This window comes from Calidris pugnax, unplaced genomic scaffold (assembly GCF_001431845.1).
Source record: "Calidris pugnax isolate Ruff unplaced genomic scaffold, ASM143184v1 scaffold56, whole genome shotgun sequence".
NCBI classification, from domain to species: domain Eukaryota; kingdom Metazoa; phylum Chordata; class Aves; order Charadriiformes; family Scolopacidae; genus Calidris; species Calidris pugnax.
Window position 1 is genome coordinate 17119229 of NW_015090839.1, and position 23861 is coordinate 17143089.

A 23861-nucleotide genomic window follows, 5' to 3' on the forward strand; every position below is an offset into this window, starting at 1 on the left:
TCTTCAGCATGTTTTCACCTGTAATTAACCCACAGAGCTCTCGCTCTGATCCTGTAAGAGCCTTGATTCTTTCAAGAGCCTTTGATGAGGGGCTTAACAAAAGCTTTGTGAAGAAACAAGTGTGTGTGCATCCATGTGAGCTGCTAAGCAGCACCCTTGTGCCATCCACCAGGATGCCCACAGCCCTGGCAGCTGGAAGAGCAGAGCGAGAGATGTGGGGCCAGTTGTTTGCCCAGACTGCATGCCTGTTTCCACGGAGGAGGAGGAGGAGGAGGAGGGAGAGGAAAGTGGTGGTTTATGTTTAAAAATGCGTCAGTCCCCAGGGCTCCGTGTGACTCATTCAATGCTTTTTTCAGCAAGGCTGTCTTATTAGCCCCTGGTTGTTTTCAGCCTCACAGCTTACTCTGGGATCTCAGCCTTCTGGGGACATGGCTGCTGCAGAGGCCGTACTGTATCTTTGTCTGTCAGGTGGCCTTTTGGTTTTAATTTGCCATTTTTTTCCTCACTTTTGCCTGCTTCTGTTTCGTGTTTTCTCCTTCCTTGCCCACCCCACCCTTTCAGTAGGTCGCCTGGTGTAGCAGCAGAAGACAGGAAGGGAAGGCAGGAGCCGACCCAAAGGAAAGAAAGATCCAGCGACAGACGGACAGACACCTTGCTGCCTGTGAGCATGCATGCAGCATCAGCAACATCCAACGTAGCAGAAGTGGCACCCAGAACATTTGCACTTTTTAATAATTGGTTTGGGTTTGGGTTTGTTTTTAATTGCTTTTCAATGCCATTATCTAATACTTTAGAGAGTGGGAGGAAGCAGGATCATGACTTTTTAAAATTGGAACAGCTACTGATGACGTAAAATTGAGTTCACTGGGACTCAAAGAAAGAGAATTTTATATACTGTATATAAATATATATGTAAATTGTACAGTTGTCTTGTACAGGGGTTGGAGTCACTGTTCTGTTCCTCCCTTTGCTTTTGAAGGCTGTTAGGGCTAGAGGGACACTTTGCATTTAATGGATTACAGTAATGTGTTCATTTCTGCCACCAAACCATCATTGGGTTGCAAACCTTAACATGGCCATGCACGAAGGAGCAAGTATATCAGCAGTTGTGCTTTGAGGTGTGCACACAGTGCCCCAGGCACCAAATGCTTCTTGGGAGCATCTGAACCCCTACTTTTCTTACTGTAAAGCCCTGTGCAACTCCCAGGCAGTTGGGCTGTTGAGAGAGCACAGATTTTGCCTAAGTATTGGTGCACTGCAAAGCTGCTTGAAGTAGGGATAGAAAAGGGTTTTATTGAGGACACACAAAAATAGTTTCTGCACCTGTTGCAAGTTGGGCAGAAATGAATTGCAAATGCATTAGTACCCAGGGCCAGAAGACGTGTTTGGCAAAGATGTGCCATCTTGGGAATCGAACGTTGTAGGAAGGACGTGGGAGCTGCAGGCCGAGTAGAGTTGGTGGAGTGAAGTCACACATCTTCCTCTCTCACAAAGCGTTCATCTGTATGTTGTACAACAATAAAAATATGGAGCAGCCTGCTAAAAGCAGCATCAGCCTGCCTGTTGCTTTGCTGAAGAGCAAAGAACATATTTGTCAGTGTAGAAAGACACAGTTGTGCTGCTGGTTCCCAGGAGCCTGGTTTACTCGTGTTTCAGCTCTGCAGCTTGGGCCACGCTGGTAAAGGAGTGTCTGCAGTGACTGTTCTTGTCTTTGGTGGTTGTGAATCCCAGGCTTCTCTCCTGCCTGGTGGTGTGCCTGCCCAGCTTAGAGTGTCACTGCACCCCATCCGCTGTAATCACTGCCTCCTGTGTTGTCACATCCAGTAACAGTTGAAGGCTTGGACTGAGGACCACAGTCTCTTGGGGCCACGGGGGCTGTTTCAACCACCAGCAGTTTTTTCCAGAGTTGTTTCTTACTTAACCTCAGATCCAGTGGTAGAGTCAGGGGTAGGGCAGGGACACCCATATTGGCAATCCTAGGTTTGGGCAGAGTGTGGTGGGACACGCGGTGTTTTGCTTTGTGCATCTCCAACCGCTGGCAGCACTTGCCCATTGATAGGAAATGTTCTGAGCAGCCTCCCACTTCAGACCTGGTGATCTTCATGCCACCCCTTCTGACTAAGAACCTGAAGTTGGAGATGATGACGTGCCATGCTAACATGAGATCACACCAACAATTACTTGTAACACTCGCATTGCTGTAGAGACTGGGCTTGTGCCCTGAGGCTTTGTCGCTTTGGTAGAAGATCTTGAGATAATCACATCGAAGCAGGAGTGTCCTTATGCAGTAAGTTAGTGCCTTGTTGCCAAAATGGAAAGTTAAAACAACCCCACAATCTTTCTATAAAAATCTTTTTAATAGTAATAATAACAACTCTTCCTCTGGGAAGTAGATTGGAGCTTGATTAAAGCATTTGACATGGTTAAAACCACATCTGGTAGTCTCTGAAATATACATCACACCACCGTAATGTAAAGAACTCTCTTTAACAAGAGCAGATCCTGCTGCTGCTGGATCTTCATGGTTCCTCACATACAATGTATGTGCTTTACTGGCCTGTAAGCTCCCATCTTCTTGATTGAATCTTCTCTGTTTAAATGCCCAGGACACATCTTTTGTGTGTTGAGATGATTTGGTTTGGTGTATAGTTAGAAGTGTCCCTGTCACTCATTAATCCTTTTGTAGGAGTAAAGAATTCAACTGTATAAAAAAAAAAAAACCTCTCCTTTTTTAATATGCTAGTTTTAGGAATGTAAAAGCTCTGGCTGCTGGGTTGATGGTTGTTTTGCTTTTTTTTTTTTTTTTAATGTATAGTTGCATCCAGCAAAAGCAGCCACTTGGATGCCTATTGGAGTTCTGTCAGCCAGCCACTGGGGCCAGGCAATGCCCCACAAGGTTTTTGGGGGGAGTGCAGAGCTGCTGAAAAAGTTACTACATCTTTTTTTTCCTCATCCTTGTGTCCTTCCTCTCTAAAAGGCCTGCATTCACTTGTAGTTTGCAGTAAAAATTGGGTCAGTTCTTCAAGGAAGCTGAGCGAGGTGGCTGTTGATGTTGGCTTTGGTGTTGGTGGGTGTTCGTGTTGCTGTGCTGGAACTGACATTATGGGTGGCTTGGGACCCAAGCGTTATATTGCTTCCCCCTTTACTTTCCCGAGAGAAGTCCAAGTCCCAGCATGGTGGCTTGCTGGCCTCTGAGCAGCTTTTGGCAACACTTGTACATTGGCCTGCAAGACTCGGCCAGCGTGATTGTGCGATGTCTGGGCAGGGGTTGGGTTACTTGTTCTGGGTTTGTGTGTTGGGAGCTCATGCAGACAGCACTGGTCCCTATTCATATAATGTATGGAACTCATCCTATGAGTTGTCCAAACAGTCTGTACTCATCAGAAGAGAGCAGCGCCTCAGCTTCCCTCTTCTCTCATTGCTTTGACTGCCAGTGCACCTGGCTGCCAGGCTAAACATGTCCTTATCTGGTGGTGGTAAGCATGTTCTGCTCTGCCTTGCGTCAGTAGCGTCCTACTGAAGCTGGGGCATTGGGGGTGTCAGCATTGTGCCTGGAAGCAGACCCTGGCCATGTCTCTCCTCATCCTTCAAGTCCTCCTGGGCCTCTCCAGCTCTACTTTGAATGACAGCTGGAAACAGCTGGGACAGAGAAGAGAACCAGGGCTCCACAGTGCAAGTCATCTGCTCTTCCTGCCAGAAGCTAAAGTCTTTCCTTTTTTGCTGATCCTCTAAGGACGTAGTGTGTTGGAGGGAACTGGATTATGGTGGGATTCATCCATGTGGAAGGCACCACATTCCATGGCCTGAGTTTATATTGAACTTACCCTGCCCCAGCACATTTCTGCCCGTGGCATTGTTTGTTAGACTGAAAGGCATCTGTTTGATTTTGATTTTTGTAATAAAATAGATAACTTTTGCTCCAGTGTCATGTGGTGATTTCTTGTTGAATCGTGATTTCCAGAACTCATCTCTTTCACATAATGTTCTGTTACCTACGCAGTGTCATAGGAGAGGGAAGGGGACTTCCCTGCTCCCAGTCATGTGGCAGTCTTTGGTTGAAATCTGAGGTCCTTGGATGTTTCTCTGCGGTGTGTAAGCTTCCAGGTTGAACTGAACATACTCTGGAGTGCTTCTCCGAGGTTTGATGGCAGCTGCCTGCATCTGCCTTGGGCTGCTGAAGGCTGTGAAGCTTCAGCAGGAGAGTGGAGGTGACCACAGAAGGTGGGACCCACAGGTAAGTGGGATCTCGCTGCACAATCTCCCTAAAGCAGGGATAGAAGACAGGCACTGCATCTCACATCTCCTCCTACCCACTGACCTTGGGGGCCTTCATATTCTACTTTTGCAGGTCAGGCCTCATAATATGGGAGCCTGAAATGCTGTCTGGTAGGTGTTTTCTGAAACCTTTTAATCCTCGGAGGTGACAAGTAGCAAGCTATGCTGGGGAGCTGCTGCTCTTGTGAAAAATACTATTTCCTAGGCAACAGAGAGGTGGTGGAGGCTGCAGCACCAGGTCCATGATAGAGGAGGCCACACACTACTCCTATCAAGAAGCTATGACCAGTTTTCTATTCACTATCTATGTCATTTTACTTGATCACGTGTAAATCTCTTGAATAAGGAGCCAACGCATTTATTGCACGTCAGATCGCACAAGTCTTATGAGGAGAGGCTGAGGGAGCTGGGGTTATTCAGCCTGGAGAAGAGGAGGCTGAGGGGAGACCTTATTGCTCTCTACAACTACCTGAAAGGAGGGTGTAGAGAGATGGGGGTCGGTCTCTTCTCTCAAGTCACAGGCGACAGGACAAGAGGAAATGGCCTCAAGTTGCGCCAGGGGAGGTTCAGGCTGGATATTAGGAAAAATTTTTTCACTGAAAGGGTTTTCAGACGTTGGAACAGGATGCCCAGGGAGGTGGTTGAGGCACCATCCCTGGAGGTGTTCAAAAGACAGGTTGATGTAGTGCTGGGAGGTATGGTTTAGTGATGGTGATGCTTCTCGTTTGTTGTGTGGGTGTCTATTTTTGTCAGGTTGACGGTTGGACAAGATGATCTTTAAGGTCCCTTCCAACCTAGAAGATTCTGTGATTTTGTAGTTGCAGTCCCAAAGGGAGGGTTCCTGCTTGTGTAGTGTTCAGGTGCTGCCTTGTTTGTAGATGGGCAGAGAGGGGTCTGCTTAGAGTCTTGGCTTGAGATGCAAAGGAGACAGTGGATTTGCCAAGAATACACTGGGAAACCAAGCTAACTTCCTTGTTTTACCAAGGTAACAGGTCGTGGGGCAAAGGGGGGAGCAGTAGTTGTCATCTCTGGAGTTCTGCAAGACAATTAAAAATAGGAAAAGAATTTTTTTTTTAAAAAAGAGCAATTTATTGGCTGTGGTTCCTGTTTCTGGGGTCAACATAAGGTGCTCTGAGAGGCCTTCACCCTTCCCTGGCAGCGCAGTCGTTCTGTAAGAACTGCAAAGAGCTTGCTTCTGCCTCTGCTTCCAACGGTGAAGACCTTTCCTCCTCCCCTGCCCCTTTCCCCCTTATCTTTGACATAACTAGCAAAATCCACATGCGGAATGCCGACCTCCTGACATCTCAGCAGCCAGCTCCTGCAAGCCATTTCAGGCAAAATAACTTGGCAGCCCTCCAGAAGCTGGTATTAAATTGGAGAGCGGGATCTGCAGAAGCGGTGCTCTTCAGTTTGGAAAACACCTTGAAAGCAAAGTGGGTTAAAAAAATACCAACCCCCCTGCCCTCTGGCACTAGGATTATACCAGCATCGCCCCTGTATGGAGTGTGTGTGAGACAACCCGGGGCTGGCTGCTGTGATGAGAAAGGATGTTTTCTGCCATTCTGTATGGGAGGCCCTGCTTGCTGATTTTAATAGTTGTTTCTGTTTTTCAGTGGTGCCTGGCCTGGGCACTCCAGGAGGTGTCTAGCTTTTGTTCAGAAGGCACCACCAGCTCTGTGCTACTCATTCAGCACAAACGGATGGTCCCACTTACTCCAAAAGCACAAAATGAATGTTTATTTCATGTTATGTTGATCTTTCAGCATGCTGGGACTCAGCAGAGGGTCCTTTGTCTCTCAGCCCGGGTGGAGGAGCGGTGGCCTTGCTGTGTACGTAGCCAGTGGGCATCGCCTTGAGGACAAGGTGGTGGTGGTGGGTGGCTTTCTGCTCCCTGCCTCATCTGGACCCGCTCCCTGCTGCGGGTGCGTGTTGAGTGATGAGGGAGGCAGACGTCTGTGGCCCCCGGAGATGGAGGTTTCCACACCTTGCCTCCTCCCTGGTGCCAGCAGGAATGGCAGGCCCAGCTCTCCTGCATGCAATTCACAACCAGGTGGCCCTGCTGTGGGTGTCAGAGTGGCTCAGATCTGGCAGTCTGGAGAGCAGATGAATTCAGCTCACCTTGCTAAAGTAGGTAAATTCAGTCCCGCCACAAAACAGAACCTTAATGCGTTGCTTTTTGGTGTGTGAGTGAAGGACTCAGAACTGTGCCTGACCTTCACCTTCAGCTTGGTGAAATGAGTAGGGAAGTGATGGTGCCTCTGTACTGGGCACTGCTGAGGCCTCACCTCGAGTATTGTGTTTAGTTCTGGGCCACTCACTACAAGAAAGACATTAAAGTGCTGGAGCGTGTCCAGAGGAGAGCCACCAAGCTGGTGAGGGGTCTAGAGAACAAGTCCTATGAGAAGAGGCTAAACATGCCAGTTCCGGGCATGTTTAGTTTGGAGAAGAGGAGGCTGAGGGGAGACCTCATTGCCCTCTCCAGCTACCTGAAAGGAGGTTGTAGAGAGGTGGGTGTTGGCCTTTTCTCTCAAGGGAATAATGACAGGACCAGGGGAAATGGTCTGAAGTTACAGCAGGGGAGGTTTAGATTAGATATTAGGAAGAATTACTTGACTGAGGGGGTGCTCAGGCACTGGAACAGCCTGCCCAGGGAGGTGGTGGAGTCACCATCCCTGGAGGGATTTAAGAAACATGTAGATGTGGCACTTCAGGGCATGCTCTAGTGGCCAAGATTGTTGGTTTGTGTCTGTTTGTGGGTGGGTGTGGTGGAGTTTTTGGGGTTTTTTTTTTGGTGGTTGGACTCAAGGATTTCAAAGGTCCCTTCCAACCATGAATATTCTGTGATTCTGTGAGTTCTTCTCTAGCGTCTCAGTGCTGTGCTTCAAGCCATAAAAGCTGCAGAGTTTGAATGCCCCTCATACAGGGCAGCTCTGGCTTTGCACAGCACAAAGCACCATAGCTGTCATCTCCCTCAGTCATGATTTTGGCTGGGACCCCCTCAAGTAATCCCTGCTGACTTCACCGTGTCAGAAAGGACCTGACGCAGCATTTGGCTGAGGAGATGGAGCTATTTCTGAAGTGACTTGGATGTTCTCGCTCTGAGCTGGCAAGTTGTAGCAGGCAAAGCTATATGAAGGTGGCTGAAGTTGGATCTGTTCATCTGCAGCCCAACATGAACATGAATTTTTGTATCTTTTGAGCACTTATGATTGTTTCAGGTGTTCAGATGTTTTGAAACAGAGACCACTAAAGGGGATCAAGAGCTGTTCAAAATCCTGAAGTGTGAAAAGGGAAGATATAAAATGTGGGATTGCTGTTGGAGCATTGTAGGCTGCATGTGAGATGCCGGGGGACGTAGGGATGGCGTGGCAACATCACTTAAATCGAGATGAAGAAAAACCAAGGCAATCATAGACCTGATGTGCTAATATCCCTCCGTGAGAACTCACAAGAGTGAGTTATTCTCTAATCCCCTAGGTAGATTTATAAATTTGTAAAAAAGAAATATGTCTGGAATAGATTTGTTGATGTTTTGCTGAGGACAAATCGTATCAAACTGATTTGATTCCGTTCTTTGACAGGATAACTGGCCTCATGGCTGGGGGGGTTAGCACTAGATGTGATATGTCTTGACTTTGGTGAGGCTTCTGGCACTGTCCCAGAAGACATTCTCGTAAGCTAGCTGAGGAAATGCAGCTTATTTGGACTCACAATACATTGACTTCAGTGTCAAAGTCAGAGCTCTTTCTCCAGTGGCTGTCCCAGGTCCAGGTCTGCTGAGGCTTTTCATCGGCAGCGTTAGGAAAGCGCTTCGCTTTTGTGGCCGGGCTGGTGGGGTTTGTGGAGATGTGACCGTCCCGAGGGAGCGATGTGCAGCAACAGCCTCCCTCCCACAGGTGCTCCACCAGGGCCACCGGGCCTGTAGTCCAGACGCCCAACTGGGGGTCCCTCCCATCCCACCTCCCAGAACACAGGGACAGTTCTGGCACAAGGCTCACTGTGAAGGGGATTTTGGGGGTCCAGGCCCAAATACAAGTGGAAAAAGGCAGCTGGGAGCGGGAAGGCAGCCAGAGGTTCCACTGGCCCCACACCACGTGTGTCCCCGTGCCCTGGCACCGTGTCCCCAGGGACACAGCAGCTCCTTTCATCACCTCATCAATTCATCATTTCCCTCCCAATGTCAGGGCATGTTATTTGCCCGCAACCACAGCAGGAATGGGGTCTTGGTGAGGAGTGGGGATGGAAGGGAGAGGGAGGCTGAAATGGCTGCCACAGGAAGCTGGCAGGAGACAACAGAGGGGAATGAGCAGTGAGAACAAAACCACCAGCAAGATCTCCTTTCCACCAGCCAGAGACAGTGCCACCAAGTCCAGGGACCTGCCCAAAGGACAGCAGGAGCGAGCAGACTGCAACACCCAAAATAAAAACATAAAAAAGCTGTAGCAAAAAAAATTAAATAAAATAAAAATTAAATCCCAAAATGCACCAAACCTGATTTTTTTTTTCAGCTTGCATATTTTTTAATGAAGTAAAAAATAAAAATAAAAGAAAGAAACACTCCATGGATGTTGTCGGGCTGGCACAGATCACCCTCGTGCATGGAGGGCACAAATGTCCCCGTGCAGGTGGCAGCCAGGTACCCCCCCCGAGCCCCTCCCCAAGGTCAGCTGAAGAAGGAAGCGGATGAGAAGCACGTGGTGGATGGACACAGCACAAGCAACAGAAGAACGGCACGGCAAGGCCCCAGGCCAGGCTCTACCCAGGGGTGGGTGAGCTGGCACAGGTAAAATAAGAGCTCAACAGACTTTATATGTCCCAAATCAAAACACAGCAATGGTAACAAACCTTCCCCTTGAGAGCTGTGCTTTGAACCCCCCTCCTCCCTCCCAAGACAGCATCTGGAGGACTTCTGTAATTTTTCTTTCAGTGTCACCCATGTCCCTGGCTGGCGGGCAGTGGCGGTGGTGGCCATCAGCAGCTGCTCTCGGTGGCTGTTGGCACAGCTGGAGGCCAGAAGGACCAGCAAGCTTGTCAGGAGCCTGGCCTCGGGGCTTCTTGCCCATCCTTTTCAGGCCTTTTCCCACAGGTGTGGCGAGGGGAGGGTAAGGAGGCAGGAGGGCAGATGCTTGTTGGCTTCAAACCCACTCCCACCAGCAAAGCTCCTGCTGCTCCTCTGAGAAGGAGCCTTCTTCTCTAAATTTATGTGTATACACATTTATATAGAGATATAGATTTCTGATAAACATTATTTTTTTTATGAAAATAAATATTTCATCTGTGTGTTAAGGACCATCATCGCTCTCATCCAGTCACTTCCTATAATGTTACATCTCTTTTTTTTTATCCGTGACACCCTTGTTCCCATCATTGCATTTTTCCTAACCTATGGCCACCTCCTCCTGGGGCAGCAGAAAGCACTGCAGTGGGCAGAGATGGATCTTTGGGCAGACCCTCTCGCTACCTCCCAAGGTTTGGCTTATTATAAGGGAACTTTACGAAGAAAACGCTTCCTTTTACAGCACCTGTTTCTGGATAGACTAAATTATCTTAATCTTGCAAATACTTTACAAAGAATAACGTTTTAACATCCTCTTCCAGGGCTCTCCATTAAGAAATATGTTTCTAGATAGCACTGCTTATATAGATATAGGTATAGTTTTTATTTATTTTTCTTACCAACCCAACATTTCAATTTGCAGCCATTGATGTAATTCATGACACACTCTCGTAGTGGTTGTTTGTTGTTTTGTTTTTGTTTTCCCCTTAAAAAGAAATGCACTTCAAATGAAAAGGATGCCTTTTTGTCTATCTGGTATTCCTGAAAGGTATTCGAGATGCTACAGGAGTCCTGATGGGGGGGGGGTTGGCAGTTTTTAAGCCTTTCAATGGCCTGAAATCTAGATAGCACTGCTTATATAGATATAGGTATAGTTTTTATTTATTTTTCTTACCAACCCAACATTTCAATTTGCAGCCATTGATGTAATTCATGACACACTCTCGTAGTGGTTGTTTGTTGTTTTGTTTTTGTTTTCCCCTTAAAAAGAAATGCACTTCAAATGAAAAGGATGCCTTTTTGTCTATCTGGTATTCCTGAAAGGTATTCGAGATGCTACAGGAGTCCTGATGGGGGGGGGGTTGGCAGTTTTTAAGCCTTTCAATGGCCTGAAGACCACCAACAAGATGATGGGGGGGGCTGTGAAAAGTGGGGCAGCAAAGGAGGGAAAGGGCAGCCACACCACAGCTCGGGGTGGGACGGGGCTGGGACCAAATGGGGACACTACCCAGGGGTTCCTGAATTCATTTCCACCTCCGAGCAGGAGGACCATGCAGCAAACCCACCACCCCCCCCCTGCAAGGAGCTGGTACCGCTTTCCCTGGCCCCCCTTGCTCCCCAAGGGTAGGCTAATCATGGGTAGCCATTTATTTCTTCATCCGTTGTAAATTAACATAATTTTCTCTCCCTGCAGTACCACAAGCTCAAAGTTAATTATACAAAGAGAAATGCCATAGTCAAAATATACATGATACGTATTATAGTAGAAGGTTGGGGTTTGGGTTTTCTTTTTTTTCTTTTCCTCCTTTTTTTCTTAGCCCAGGCAGGTGATTTGAGATGCTACATGCTCCAGCCTTTGTCACTGAATGTGTGTGTGTGCCTGTGTGTCTGTGTTTGTATTAAAAATATATCAGTCTTGTGATGTTCTTAAAAAAGAAAGAAATGGAAGGCAGCGAGGGAGGAAACGGGTAATAGTGAAAAAGTTCTTTGACTGTATCACAGTCTTTTGTGGCTTCAAAAAATACACGTGTTCAATTCCAGCACTGACGGCAGCTTGAAGCTTTAGAGTAGATTTCTAACACTTTTTTTGTTTTAGTAGTAAAAAAGAAAAAAAAAATAACCAAGCAGCGTGCCCCCCCCCAAACCAAAAAGCAATAAGCAAACAAAAAAAAAAAGAAAAAAAAGAAAAAAACCAAATTCCTGATCAGACTTCTGCAATTCCCAACCAGTAAAACCAAGAAAACATCTCCGTACAGTGGAAGGGAGCTCGGGAGGACAGGAGACAAGCCCCTAGAGGAGAGGTGGCCGTTGGAGATAGCTGAAACGTCTTAATCTCATTGAATGGGGTCAGTGGCTGGGTTTACTGTGGTTTGTTTTATTTCAACACTTGCCATTGTTGCTTTTTTTTTTTTTCTTTTGTATCATTTTGGGTGGGTTTTGTTTGTTCCTTGTTGGTTTTTTTTTCCCCTCTGTGATGGTTTTGCCCTTCTTGGTGCCCAGCCGTCCGACCGTCTGGGCAGTGGTGGGCCCCAAGGGATGGACAGACGTCCCCTCCGGTGAAACCACGCTTCCAGGACTGGTGTCCGGTGAGGTAACGGAGGAAGGGGGGGTCCCTCCCCGCGGCGGCACCGTCCCTCCACCACCTAAAACCCCTTGATGTAGCAGTAGGCCTCCAGGGTGGCGAAGAGGATGTAGAGCAGCCAGAGGCTGACGAAGAGCAGCATCGTGGCCACTTTGCACCCCCGGGGGCCGCCCAGCTCCCCCCCGAGGTGGGGCCGCCGGCGGTAGAGGAGGACGCTGATGCAGATGAAGGCGAAGATGGTGAAGAGGGTGACGGAGAAGGCCAAGGTGCCTGCCGACACCTGGAACTCCTGCCCCTGCGATGCCCAGTAGATGGCCGCCACTGACCACGCCAGCCCAATGCCCAGGAAGACGTTGACGGCGTTGCTGCCCGTGACGTTGCTGATGGAGGCGTCGGCGTACACGTCCTGGATGGCCGCCGCTTTGCTGGCGAACGTGTCTGGGGTTGGGGGAGGAGACAAAGAGAAATCATTGGGGGGTCCAATGGGATAAAAGGGCAACCCTTCATGTCTAGGGGACAAGGGAGGCTCAGGTGTGGCACTGGCCCAGTTGGGACACAGACCTCTCCTGGTGCACACCCCTGCTTTCCATGTCCAGGGACCCCGTGTTGCCACCAAGTGGGGTGCAGACCTTGCCTAGGGACAGGGCTTTGTGGACCCTCCTCCCAGCCTGAACCCCATCCCACGACGGAGCTGCTTCCTCGGAAGCAGGAGAGCTGCCAGAGGGTGGTGGAACACTGGAACAGGTTGCCCAGGGAGGTGGTTGAGGCCCCTTTTCTGGAGATATTCAAGGGGGGGCTCGACGGGGCCCTGGGCAACCTGGTCTAGTTGGGGGTGTCCCTGCTGACTGCGGGGAGGTCAGACTAGATGACCTTTGGAGGTCCCTTCCGGCCTGGGCAATTCTATGACTCTATGATTCTGTGACATCCATCCTCTCCCCAAGGCCGTCCCACCTGGTACAGAAGTGCCAAAGGCGACGAAGACGACGGCGGTCACTGAGTCCTTGAGGCCAATGGTGCAACCGAAGTGGGAGGCGAGGTCGCCGATGACAGCTGTGAGCATGCCGATGATGAGGATGGAGACAACGAAGCAGGCCCAGCCGTTGCAGTACTCGGTGGGGGGCACGCAGGCAAACAGCACCTTCCAGAAGACGGTCAGGAAGTGCATCACATAGTCAAAGCAGGACGGCAGGCGCTCCTCACCGGACTCGTCCTCGTCCTCATCACCCGCTGCAAACAATGTGGGAGGGTCCAGCACTCATGATGGGGCAGGTTGAGATTATGGGGGTGGGCTGCAGCCCGTGCTTGGCCACCCTCCCACCCCAGGGCTCCAGAGATGCTGCTTTCCTGGGACAAGGCAGCGTGGTGCAAGCCACAACAGTGGGCTCAGGGCACACCTGGTCCCTGAGGTTTGGCAAGAGGGGTGCCCCTCGGGACACCCCAGAGCCTGCAGGGCTGGTGGGTGGCAGAGGGGTGCTGTACTCACAGAGAGACAAACTCCATCCCCATCCCTGTCCCATCCACAGGCAGTCCCTCAGTATGTGTCAGCCTGTGGAGATCACTGTTGAGGGGCACCATGAAGTCACATAGGCAAATGATGTTTTGGGGGGGGGGGTAAAACAGCAGAAAGTCACCAGCAGCATCCCAGGAAGACACTTCCCATTTGTGTGAGGGAATCAGCAGCAGCGCTGTAGCCCCTTGGAGAGGTTCTGTCCTTAGCCTGATGGGCCAGGTCAGCCCCAAGGCTAGAAGCACTGCTGGTTTTTGTGTGGATGCAAGATGATGGGAAGAAACTGGAGGAAGAGAAAGCAGTTGGGGAGCACAGAGCAGAAAGCAAAGGAAGGAGAGAGATAGAGGAAGAGAAAAGTAGGCCTGCTCTCTCCAAGGATGGAAGTATTCTTTCCACAGAAGAAGTTTCTCTTAATTGTTAGAATGAAAAAAACCTGTTTGCATGTGGTAACCCTCCCTACTCCCAGAGACTCTACTGGCCATGGCAGACAGCCCATCTTCCAGCAGCAGAAGCCACCTGACCAGGACAGCACTGGGCACACCAAAGCTAGCAGCCCAGCCAGGATGGGATTTTGCTGCCTGTATGCTGGTCATCAGACCACTGAAGCAGCAGGAGCACTGCCAGTGGACATAAAGTCTTTGAAAACTGGCCTCCTGAATGGCTCCACACCAAAAGATGGATCCCCTGGACCCCCAACAATGCATCTGCAAAAGTCCAGTATATTTGGAGCAAAGGAGCTCTTTGGACTGGCTTTGCTGATGGCCACCATGCACGCAACAGCTGAGCATCACTGACCAGGCAGACGCTGTTTCCTGAGCCCCAGGCCGCATGAACCCTGCCAAAGCTGGTGTGAGTTTTCTGATGTCCCCCTTACCTGCACTGACAGTAATGGCCTCCATGAACTGGTCCCTCCAGGAATGTGTGCCTACAACCAAAGCCAGGTTCGTCTTCTTAATCAGCTTGTCCACGGTGCTCTGTTTTGGGAATAAAGATGCAGAGCAATTAAACTGGCTGCTAGTGGGCAAGGCACTGTCATCTCACAGACCCTTCCCAAACTGTGGAGGTGCAACAAGCCCTCTCCCCAACACTTATTGCATTGCATACTCCTTTTCCTCTTCCAGCAGCCCTCTCCCTGAAAAAGCAGCCACCCCCTGCCTCCTCAGTCCTGCTCTCCACAGCTGCTCTTCAGTGTCACACAACTCTCCCCCCCTGGAGGACCCTTTGGACAACTACTGACCTTAAACTCATAGGATTCCTCAATGATGACTTCTAGTTTGGGATGCTCGCCAAGTATTGGTTTGCCCATCTCTGCAATCCTCTTGGCTTCCTCCTCTTCAACCGTCAGCTTCCTCTCAGCCACCTCTGTGAAAGCAAGGTCAAGAGCAAGCTGTAAACAGCAGCCCTGGAGCCCCAGGGCACCACAGAGGCTTGTCTGCAGGGCCTGAGCATGGGCTTCATGAGCAGCCCCTTCACACCTTGCTAAGCCTATGCGGGGAGTGGTGGGGTGTTGGGCCACAGAAACAAAGGACTCAGATTTCTGAATATCATTTAGGCACCAAGAACATACAAAACATGGTTTCAATTTATAAAAAAAAAAACCAAACCAAAATGTTTCTTCAGCCTGCACTGGTGCCCTCCCACCATCCCTGCAGAAACCATATCTTTGGTGGGACCGAGGTACCGATTCATTCTGCCATTTGGCACAAGCGTCTTCTCAGACAGCTTTAATGCCCTGGCGTGTCCCCTGGTTTGAAGGAACAAGAGACAGGGTATTTTTATTCCTCTTTGATTAGGGAATCACTGTTGGCACCCTCTGCCACTCCGTGCCTCATCTAACGCTCAGTCACAACCACCCGTGCACACAGGTCCACGTTCCTAGCATTTGGAAAAATGAACAAAAAGAAATAAGAGCCAAGTGGGTTTTTTTTTCTTTCATATTACTGGATGTTTAGTGTCTGCTGCAGGAAATTATACCAGGACCCCAGCTCAGCAGCACGGTGAGACAACCCTGTGTCAGACCCCAGCAAACCCAAAAAGGAGCCTGGGGAGGTTCTGGTTGCCCGGATGGGAAGGAGCACCCCGACCAGCAGGAAGGGTGCCCTGGCAATGTCCCCAGCCCTGACCAAATCTCCTCTCCCACCCACACACTCAAGTGCAGACACGTGCTGGTGGGCTCTCTGAAAAACCTTGACATCTCAAGGAAGAAGCTGTGTTTCTCCTGGCCTTCCTGTGTCTGACCAGTCGGGGCTGCAGCACAGGGCCCAGCTGAGCCTGGGAGCAGGAGCTGAAGCTCTGCAGGGCCTGGGAGGGGTATTACAAATGCAGAGCACCTTGTTCTGGCTCAGCAGTGGGCCAGATGTTACCCAAGGTTTCCTGTAGGATTTACAAACAGCCCAGGTAAAGCCTCAGACACCATTAATCCCACGTGGGCTCCAGCAGATCTCATAGTTTGCACCAAAAATCACACAGAAATTATCAACTCTCCATGAAATCTAGTTATACAGCCTGGCTCCTCTTCATCAATCCAGCTGAATTGATTGCAAAGGCTGTAAGCCTTGCAAGACCTGCAGAGTTTATAAAATATATAACTCCTGTGGCAGGTGACATTATTATAACCCATCTCAGAAGCAGAAATAACTACATCCATCACTCGAAATCAATGATGTACATCAAAACCAGCAGTGCCGAGCTCAAAGACAGCGTACTCTGGATCTGGGAATCCCCAAAAGTTTACAAATACTGAGAGAAGAGAACACAGCACCTGGAGAAGACGGGCAATGCATCTGGGCAATGCAGGATACCAGAAGGGTAAGAGGCAACTGCAGGCAAAGGCCAAGCAAGCACAGAGGGGAGGGGGCAGCTGAGATGGAGACGTGCAGAAACAGGGGTGTTCTGCCTTATGCAACACTTGGGAGACGTGAACTGATGAGCATCAAGAACAAGATTCAAGATAATTCTATTCAGTTGAGCAGGGAGTTAGATGAAACCTAGATCTCGTTCTCCAAGACAGGGATCAAGAAAGTCCAGTCTCTGCCTCTACCTGGAAGCGTATGAAGATATCAAGGTGTATCCATTGTCAAAAATGCAGATCCTTACATCTCAGTGGCCGTACCACATACGTGGGTCTCTCCCGCCTGAGCTCCACCATCACCTGAAGCTCAGGAGAGGAGGCACCCTCAGCTCTGCGAGGCCCAGCCTGGCAGATGAGCCCAGCAGGGGCTGAGGTGGGCACAGCAGCCATCCCACCAGGGATGCAACACCCGGACTCGGTGACAGTCCGGCTCACTACAGCCTTTGGTGGGAAGTCACTACAGGAGAAAAGCTGTGGTCACTGCTGGCGGCACGCTCCCTTGGGCTCTCGCCCGCTGGCTGCAGTTGCCCAGCGCAGGAGGCAAATGCCTGGAATCAGAGGACCTGCCCCGAAAATGGGAAATGTTGGGCAGAATTTCCTCAGCTTAACGACTGTAGGAGAAAAGATGCAACGTAGCCTCAGCCTTTAACAGAACTGATAAAAGCCCTTGGAGTGGTAAGACAACACGGAGCCTCAGGCAGATCTTGGCTACCTAGGCAGGGCTGAGGGCAAGCAGGTCTGTGAGCACAGGCAGTGCAGAACGCCCTCCCCTCCCCGCAGGGAGCCATATCCAACATGGCTCTATCCCAGAAACTGGCATCTTGCTCGTCCTGGTTTATGTACCTGTGCCAGGCAGGAGGGGGCAACACCCAAAACCTTCTCCTGTGTCTCTTCTCACCATGCACCAGGTCCAAGGCTGTGTCCATGGCCAGAGGCAGGACCTTTGGCTGCTGGCAGATGGCTTTGCTGCCTCTGCAAGCCACCTGCAGATCATCTACTGATTTGATGAGCATGGCAATCACCTGCCAGGCAGCTCTTAAGAGTAAAACAAGCAACACAGAATCACAGAATCATCATGGTTGGAAAGGACCTCTGAGATCACCGAGTCCAACCACACACACACAAAAAACCCCAACAATCTCAGCAATCTCAGGCACTAGAGCATGCCCTGAAGTGTCACAAAAGGACGTTTCTTAAATACCTCCAGGGATGGTGACTCCACCACCTCCTTGGGCAGACTGTTCCAGCGCCTGACCACTCTCTCAGAAAAGTAATTCTTCCCAATATCTAATCTAAACCCCCCCTGCCGCACCTTCAGACCGTTTCCCCTGGTCCTGTCATTATTCCCTTGGGAGAAGAGGCCAACACCCACCTCTCTACAACCTCCTTTCAGATAGCTGGAGAGGGCCTCCTCTTCTCCAAAGTAAACATGCCCAGTTCCCTCAGCCTCATATGACTTGTTCTCTAGACTCCTCACCAGCTTGGTGGCTCTCCTCTGGACACACATCTCCAGGAGTGGACATCCATGTCCAGGAGTGGACAAATTACTCTAAGCCTGGGGCTGGATGCATTGTAAGCATGGGACCACCACCAAATTGAAGGCACTGGTACTTAACAGAGCACTGAAGGGCTGTGGGACTTACGCTATTTCAGAGGACACCTTGTCAGCAGCAGAAGTGCCACCAGGGGCACCTTGAAGCCCCAGGTAGGCCACTCGTGGTGAAGGGACAAGCTCGCCAGCGATGGAGACCTGCTGCCTGCTGACAGCACGTCCACTGAGACATGAATAATGGAGGCCCTGCTGTCACCACGCAGCTCCTCTGCGGTGAATACGGAGAACTGGGGCACAGAGAGAAGAAACACGGTTGCCCAAGAAAGCATGTCAAGGATGTCCTATGGGGGCAGGCGATTGAACACCACTCCCAGGCTTTCAATGTCTGCTGCAGCAAACTGGAGGAGAACAGGCATAGGCAGCACCTCCAAATGGGCAGAAATGCTACTAGAGGAAGCTTGCAGATAATGAAAAAAGGAGGCGATTCCATCAAGCCTCATCAAAAAGCGGTCACATCTGTGAATGTGCAAAGCACAGAACCCTAACGACTTCAAAGGTGCACCTGAAAACATTTAACCTGCCATTGTTATTTTCACTGAGCCTCTGACAGGTGACATAGATTAAAAGGCACATGTCAATATCCTCCTGGATCTTGCTCAATGCACTCCTGTGAGTGACCCACAGGTGCCCAACACCTGGCTGCCGATTGTCCTCTGAAGTAAAGGTAGTGCCCTTTGTGGCAGGAAGGACAAACTTAGGAGCCACAACTCTAAGGAGATTCAGGAGACACGTCTCTTGCCCCAACCTACCCTCACCGCTCAGTGAATCAGTGCCAACCTCTGCTGAACACCAGACCCCAGCCTGAACCTGCTCCAGCCCTGCTGGGTCTGCCTGTTCCCATGGGATGCTGAGGGCCGAGCTGAGCCCCGTGTGTCCAGGTCCAGTGGCTGAGAGGGAATGAACCTTCCAACATGCTCTCTGCAGCAAGCACAGGGCATACTCCCACACAGGCTATGGTAGCCACAGACCCCCATCTCCTGAGGGATGGAGTGTAGGGATGGGGGTCTTGGAGGGCTCCTCCAGGAAGGAGGAACTGGGCAGGGGTGAGGTGCGTCACACCTCATCCTGGTGCAGTAGCCTGCAAAGATGACTACCAAGGGCTGCAATAAATAAAACACAAGGGGTTGGGGGGGTGGGGAGAGACAGATTTTTAATTTGGAAGGTCAAGTCTGTCAAGGTGAACGCTGCCAAGCTGCAGCTTAATTATTAACTAGCCTGATTTCTGTTGGTATCAGCATCAGTACCTACTTTTCAATGCGGCTTGCACCCCGGACTCCCTGCTGTCAACCCCAATTAAGCCTGATAAGGCCTGGCTATGCCCAGCGAGACAAGATGCTTGCCAGGATCTCCTGGGCTGCCTCCACCTCCTTCCTGGGAAGGGGAAGGTGGGGAGAGAGAGGTCCCCTAAACCCTGTCTGCACAGGCTGCTAAGGCTACACAAGCTGGGGCTGCACCAAGATACTCTGCTCCTGGTGGCAGGGAGCCCACGGGTCGGAGAAGAGATGCTACAAGCAGGGGAGGCTCAAAATACTGTAAGCAGATCCCCTATTTCTCCTTTCTTCTTTCCAGGGGGAAAGGGGAACTCCGGACACATCGTAAATCAAAGTTAGATCAAGCCATGGGGTCATCTGGCTGCTACACCTTCTGAGCTGGAACAGGCCACGGGAAGGCCCTGGAACACCATTAGAGAGGTGAACTACCCATCACCTAGGCAATGCTGCAAGACTACCAAACAGCCACGGACCAGTTTGTATTCCCTATCCCTTGCTGAATAAATTGGATTAAAACCAGCAATGTATTCATGAAAGATTGCTATGAAGGCCATTTCACACCCCTAGAGCTATCTCGTTTCCATCCATTTCTAGGGCAGGCATGTATCTGCATGAAGGTCACCCCTTCTGGGGACTGCACTGCTAGGAAGAAATTAAAACGACAATTAAAATGGGACTTTTTTTTTTTTTTTGGCTGTTGGGGCTCAGTAAAATATAATCCTGGCTAAACAAAGTAAACAGTGAGCATGAATGAGTTCCTCTCTCCCGTGTGCTGTCACGCTGTCAGTCACAACGGGGGAAGACTGCTGGCTAAAAGACACTCTGGCTTTTGAGGCTGGCATATGGATATGCCCTTTACTGAAACACACGCACCGGCAGCCTAGGCCGCTTTCTAAAAAGGGAGGAATCTGCTTACTTAGCCCTGAAAGCTATTTTTGAGGCGTGATGAATCCCGTATCCATGCCCCAGCGTCCTCACCGCTAACCGGGGAACGCTGCGCAGCGATGAGAGGGAGGGGAAGGCACAGGGCTGGGAACGGCGCGTTATTCCCCTGCCAGCCCTGCCTTCAGAGGGCTGCTCACACCACTGCCCTGACAGGCCACGCAGCTGCCACCTCTGCTCCCCACTGCAAAGCGGGCCCCTGAGTGTTAATGCCCAAGTAAAGCAACTTATTTAGACATATTTTCTTTGATCTGAGATGTGGAAATGAGGATAAAGTTTCTGCTGTTTAGATAATTCCTCATCCCTTTAAAGCTCTGAGCCTCCTGAGCCCAAAGTCTTGCAAGCCAACCAGCAAACTTGCTCAGGCTTTCAGTGACTTCTGCAAAGGTTGGAAGGACCACCAGAGCAGTAAGATGTGGAAATGAGGATAGGGAAGTTTCTGCTGTTTAGGTAATTCCTCATCCCTTTAAAGGTCTGAGCCTCCTGAGCCCAAAATCTTGCAAACCAACTGGCAAACTTGCTCAGGCTTTCAGTGAGTTCTGCAAAGGTTGGAAGGACCACCAGAGCAGCATTCACCACTGGCAACGGCGGGGACAACTGGAGTAGCCACGCACTTTGGTATCAAATATTCACCTGTATAAAGAGTATATGGAGAGATCATCGGCAGTGCTGAAAATAAAGGCTATGCATAAGAGCAGTTTCAAAAAACCCCAGGTTTGACTTTCAAGTCACTCCACAGCTCCCCTATACTATTGTGGCCCTCTGCAGCCCCAACAGCCAGCACTGGACTCTCGGCCAAGGGAAGGCTTCACAGCCTTGCAAGTCTGGCTCGGAGAGCCCATTGGGAGGAAACAAATGCCCAGCTGAACCTGTGCCAAAGGCTCTGCCCTGCCCAGTTACTTTGCCTTGTGTAAAATTCACAACCCTGTTTTTCCAGGGAGGGCTCTGCAAGGTGGCTGGGGGCAGAGCCAGGATCTCCCATTTACCCCCAGGTAAGGGCTGCTGGGGCAAGAGAGGTGTTTTCACTCGGGCTCATCCCTCTGGGCATCATCCTAGGGCTTCTGCAAAGAGATGGAGCCACTGCAGTGAGCAGGGGCCACGATGCTGCTGGCCCTGCGGGGGCTGCCCAAGAGGTGCCAGGGGAGGGCGAATGCCCCAGGGCTGCAGAGGAGAGCCAGGGTGCCCAGCGCTCCCGGGATGCAGTCCTGGGAAAAGGGATGCTGCACGGGAAAAGCTGTGTGAGCTGCGCCCGGAGGGAGGGGACGAGGAGCGGGACCAACAGACTCCACTGAGATGTTCAGCAATGCAGTTTTTTGCAAAGATTCCTGCGCGTCCGTGTAATCTAAATCTAACATGACACGGACTAAACGAGGACGTCATTTCTCTCCCTGCTGATTAGCCGTGACTGCCGCCTGAGTGACACTCCAGCACGTGCCTCTGCTCGCCGACCGGCTGGTAGCCTGAAACGTGCACGGGGGATGAGCACCGAGAGCTCAAACCACGGGCCAAGCACACGCCGTACACAGGGAGGGCACCTCGGGGCAACCTGGCAAGTGGGGCCACCCCAGGGACACCCCCCGCCTCCTCTTCCCAGACAGAGAGGAGGCTTTTCTTCATTAACTGGAAAGCAACTTTCCATAGCTGGTGACCAAGTTCTCCAATAACGGCTGCCAAAAGCAATCAGGCTGGATCGCAAGAGAGGGAGGAAAGTTATGTTATTTTAATAGAAATTATTTGGTTCCTGGAGTTCTGATCAAATTAGGCAGCTAGTGAATTAAAGCAATGCAATTACTGGGAAGGAGGCTGTGCTCAACTTATTTCCAGTCCTCCTGGACCTGAAGAAGTAACAAAGGAAAATGTCCAAACCGCTCCGAGGAGTTTTCCGTAAACACCCTAAGCTGATATTTGGGGAGCTGGGGACTTCTGCCTGCCACTAGCAATTTCCTAATTAGCCCGATATCCGATGGGCTCGGGCCATCCCCTGCGCAGCCCATTTGGCATCCTCCGAAAAGCAGCGGAGACCGGAGCCCGCGCGGCAGATGCTGCTCCTTTGGTTTGCAGCACGGCTCGGGCGGGATGAATGCTTCGGTTTTCAGCGCTGCTCGCAAACCCATCAGACCCCAGCTCCTCTCTGCACCCTGCGTGCCCGCCCTCATCTCTTGACAAATGTTTCTTTAGTGCAAATTCAACTGTAATCATATCTGGAATTGGTGGAATAAGAAAAATAGAGGAGGCGTATGTCGCACCGCAGTGGGATCGAGAGAGATTGGCGTAAGGGGGGTTTCGGGCAAGGAAGAGGGGGGCTCAGTATTAATACACGGAAAAACCCACCACAGGGAGAGATGAAGAATGCAGAGCCAGAGCTGAGGGTGAGAAGGAAAAGGTGCTGATGCTTATCGTGCCCTGGTAGTGCTGCCCTGGTGCTGGGAGCACCCCTGGGACCCTCCAGGATGGCAGCCCCTGCAGAAAAACCCAGTGCTCCTTGGTTCATCAGCACAACCCAAGCCCTGGAGCTGCCCAAAGAGAGGGTCGAGCCATGGCCCTAGAACAATAAGAGCTGCATGTTCTGCTTTGCAACCCTGGCCAGGTCATTTCCCAAAACCCTGGGGAAAACTCTGGAATACGGGGAAGGCTCTCAGACATCAATCAATCAATCAATCAATCAATCACTGTGGGGAAGTCTCTTAGACATCAATCAATCAATCAATGCATTGCTCTTAACTAGTTCCTGCTGGACACAAGTCATGTTTTTAATGTATTGCTCTTAACTAGTTCCTGCTGGACACAAACACCATAAGCTGGGGTTGTCTACAACACAGTAAACACACATGTGGAGCGGGGGCAAGGAGGGTTGTGCTGACCAAAGGGGATGAAGACAGAGCCAGAGCAGGCAGAGGAAAGGAGAAAGAGCACTTACCTTGGGTGAGCAGCAGGGCTGTGGGGGGGGAGAAGAACATGAGAAAGACAGGGAGAGAGAAGAAAAGAGGGAAAAAGTTAATATCCCAGGGGAAAAGCGTTTTTGCGGGTGACAGCCGTCAGTGAGCAATGGACATGGCGCAAGGCGGCGTGCGAGCTCGCCGGGTCTGCATGCCGGGGACAGGCTGGGGACCAGACCTGGCCGCAGTGAGATGGGGAGGAGGCTGGTGAGCACCGGGGCACCGGCTCCCCAAAGTCACACCTTCCCCCCCCCCACCGCCCAGCGAAGGCAGAGGGATGGGATGCAGGCAGCGGGTAGCCAGGAAGGGAAGGGAAAAATGGGGGAGGACGGTTACGCTTGCCAGAGGGGCCTGACATGATCCAAACTGACCCGAAGGCATGGGGGGGTGGGTGCCCGCACTTCAGCCAGGAGTGTGTGGTTGTGATGGGGGTTGGCATAACTGGGGAGACCCTGGTAAACCCACGGGCAGCTGAGAAGAGAGGGAGCCATGGGCAGCTCACCGAGAAGAGCACCATCAGGGGAAGGTGCTGATAAAAGGGGTGCTGTCCTCCAGTGTGAAATGGGGCAGGGGGTAACATGACCATGCAACACCCCCTAGCTCATCTATGCTTATCTTGTGCCCCACTGGCCCCACTCCCAGAGGGTCGGGGCGCTGAGAGGAGCATGGGCACACCTAAAGCATCACCGCTTTGAGTCTCCCTGGCTCTCTTTGCTCCCGGTTGCAGGTCCTGCTGTGCAAGGTCATCACAGCGGGATGCACCTCCTGAGGGATGTGACTGTGTGGTCCTGTGAGATTAGAGGTGGGAGGCACGGAGGAGAAAGGGACAAAGATCCCTTGCAAGGGATGACCTTACCCTAACTTTCTGCACAGGCACAGCCCAGCCCTCCTGGTGCCTTGGGCAGTGACCTCCTGGCCTTCCCCTGCCTCCATTTGCCCACTACCCGGAGCTGTCACAAAGAAACAACTGGCTGCATCCTTCTCAGGTGTTATCCCTAGAAAGCCACAGCCTGCATCCATCCAACTTCCAAACTAACTACAGGAGAGTTCATACAGCCAAAACTACTGAACTTTCTTCGAGAGGGGCCAAGCACCAGCTCTGTGCCTTA

At 50.9% G+C, this 23861-nt stretch overlaps 2 protein-coding genes across 8 annotated transcripts in view; one reads left to right on the forward strand and one right to left on the reverse strand.

The window, feature by feature from the left end:
* Nucleotides 1–3922, forward strand: part of SMOC1 (SPARC related modular calcium binding 1) — a 90874-nt gene extending 86952 nt beyond the window's left edge. Inside the window, exon 12 of one of the 2 annotated variants that reach the window (XM_014941839.1) lies at nt 562–3922. In XM_014941839.1, coding sequence (XP_014797325.1) covers nt 562–578 — 17 coding nt within the window. In that variant the 3' untranslated portion in view covers nt 579–3922. The remainder of the gene's footprint in view (nt 1–561) is intronic. The other variant, XM_014941840.1, reaches the window with a different exon arrangement.
* A 7525-nt stretch (nt 3923–11447) lies between these two features.
* Nucleotides 11448–23861, reverse strand: part of SLC8A3 (solute carrier family 8 (sodium/calcium exchanger), member 3) — a 101506-nt gene continuing 89092 nt past the window's right edge. For 3 of the 6 annotated variants that reach the window (XM_014941833.1, XM_014941832.1, XM_014941837.1), the window contains exons 3-7: nt 22734–22751; nt 14378–14502; nt 14015–14114; nt 12585–12860; nt 11448–12071 (exon numbers count right to left, since the gene is read on the reverse strand). In XM_014941833.1, the coding sequence (XP_014797319.1) occupies nt 11695–12071; nt 12585–12860; nt 14015–14114; nt 14378–14502; nt 22734–22751 (896 nt within the window). In that variant the 3' untranslated portion in view covers nt 11448–11694. The remainder of the gene's footprint in view (nt 12072–12584; nt 12861–14014; nt 14115–14377; nt 14503–22733; nt 22752–23861) is intronic. The other 3 variants (XM_014941835.1, XM_014941834.1, XM_014941838.1) reach the window with 1 other exon arrangement.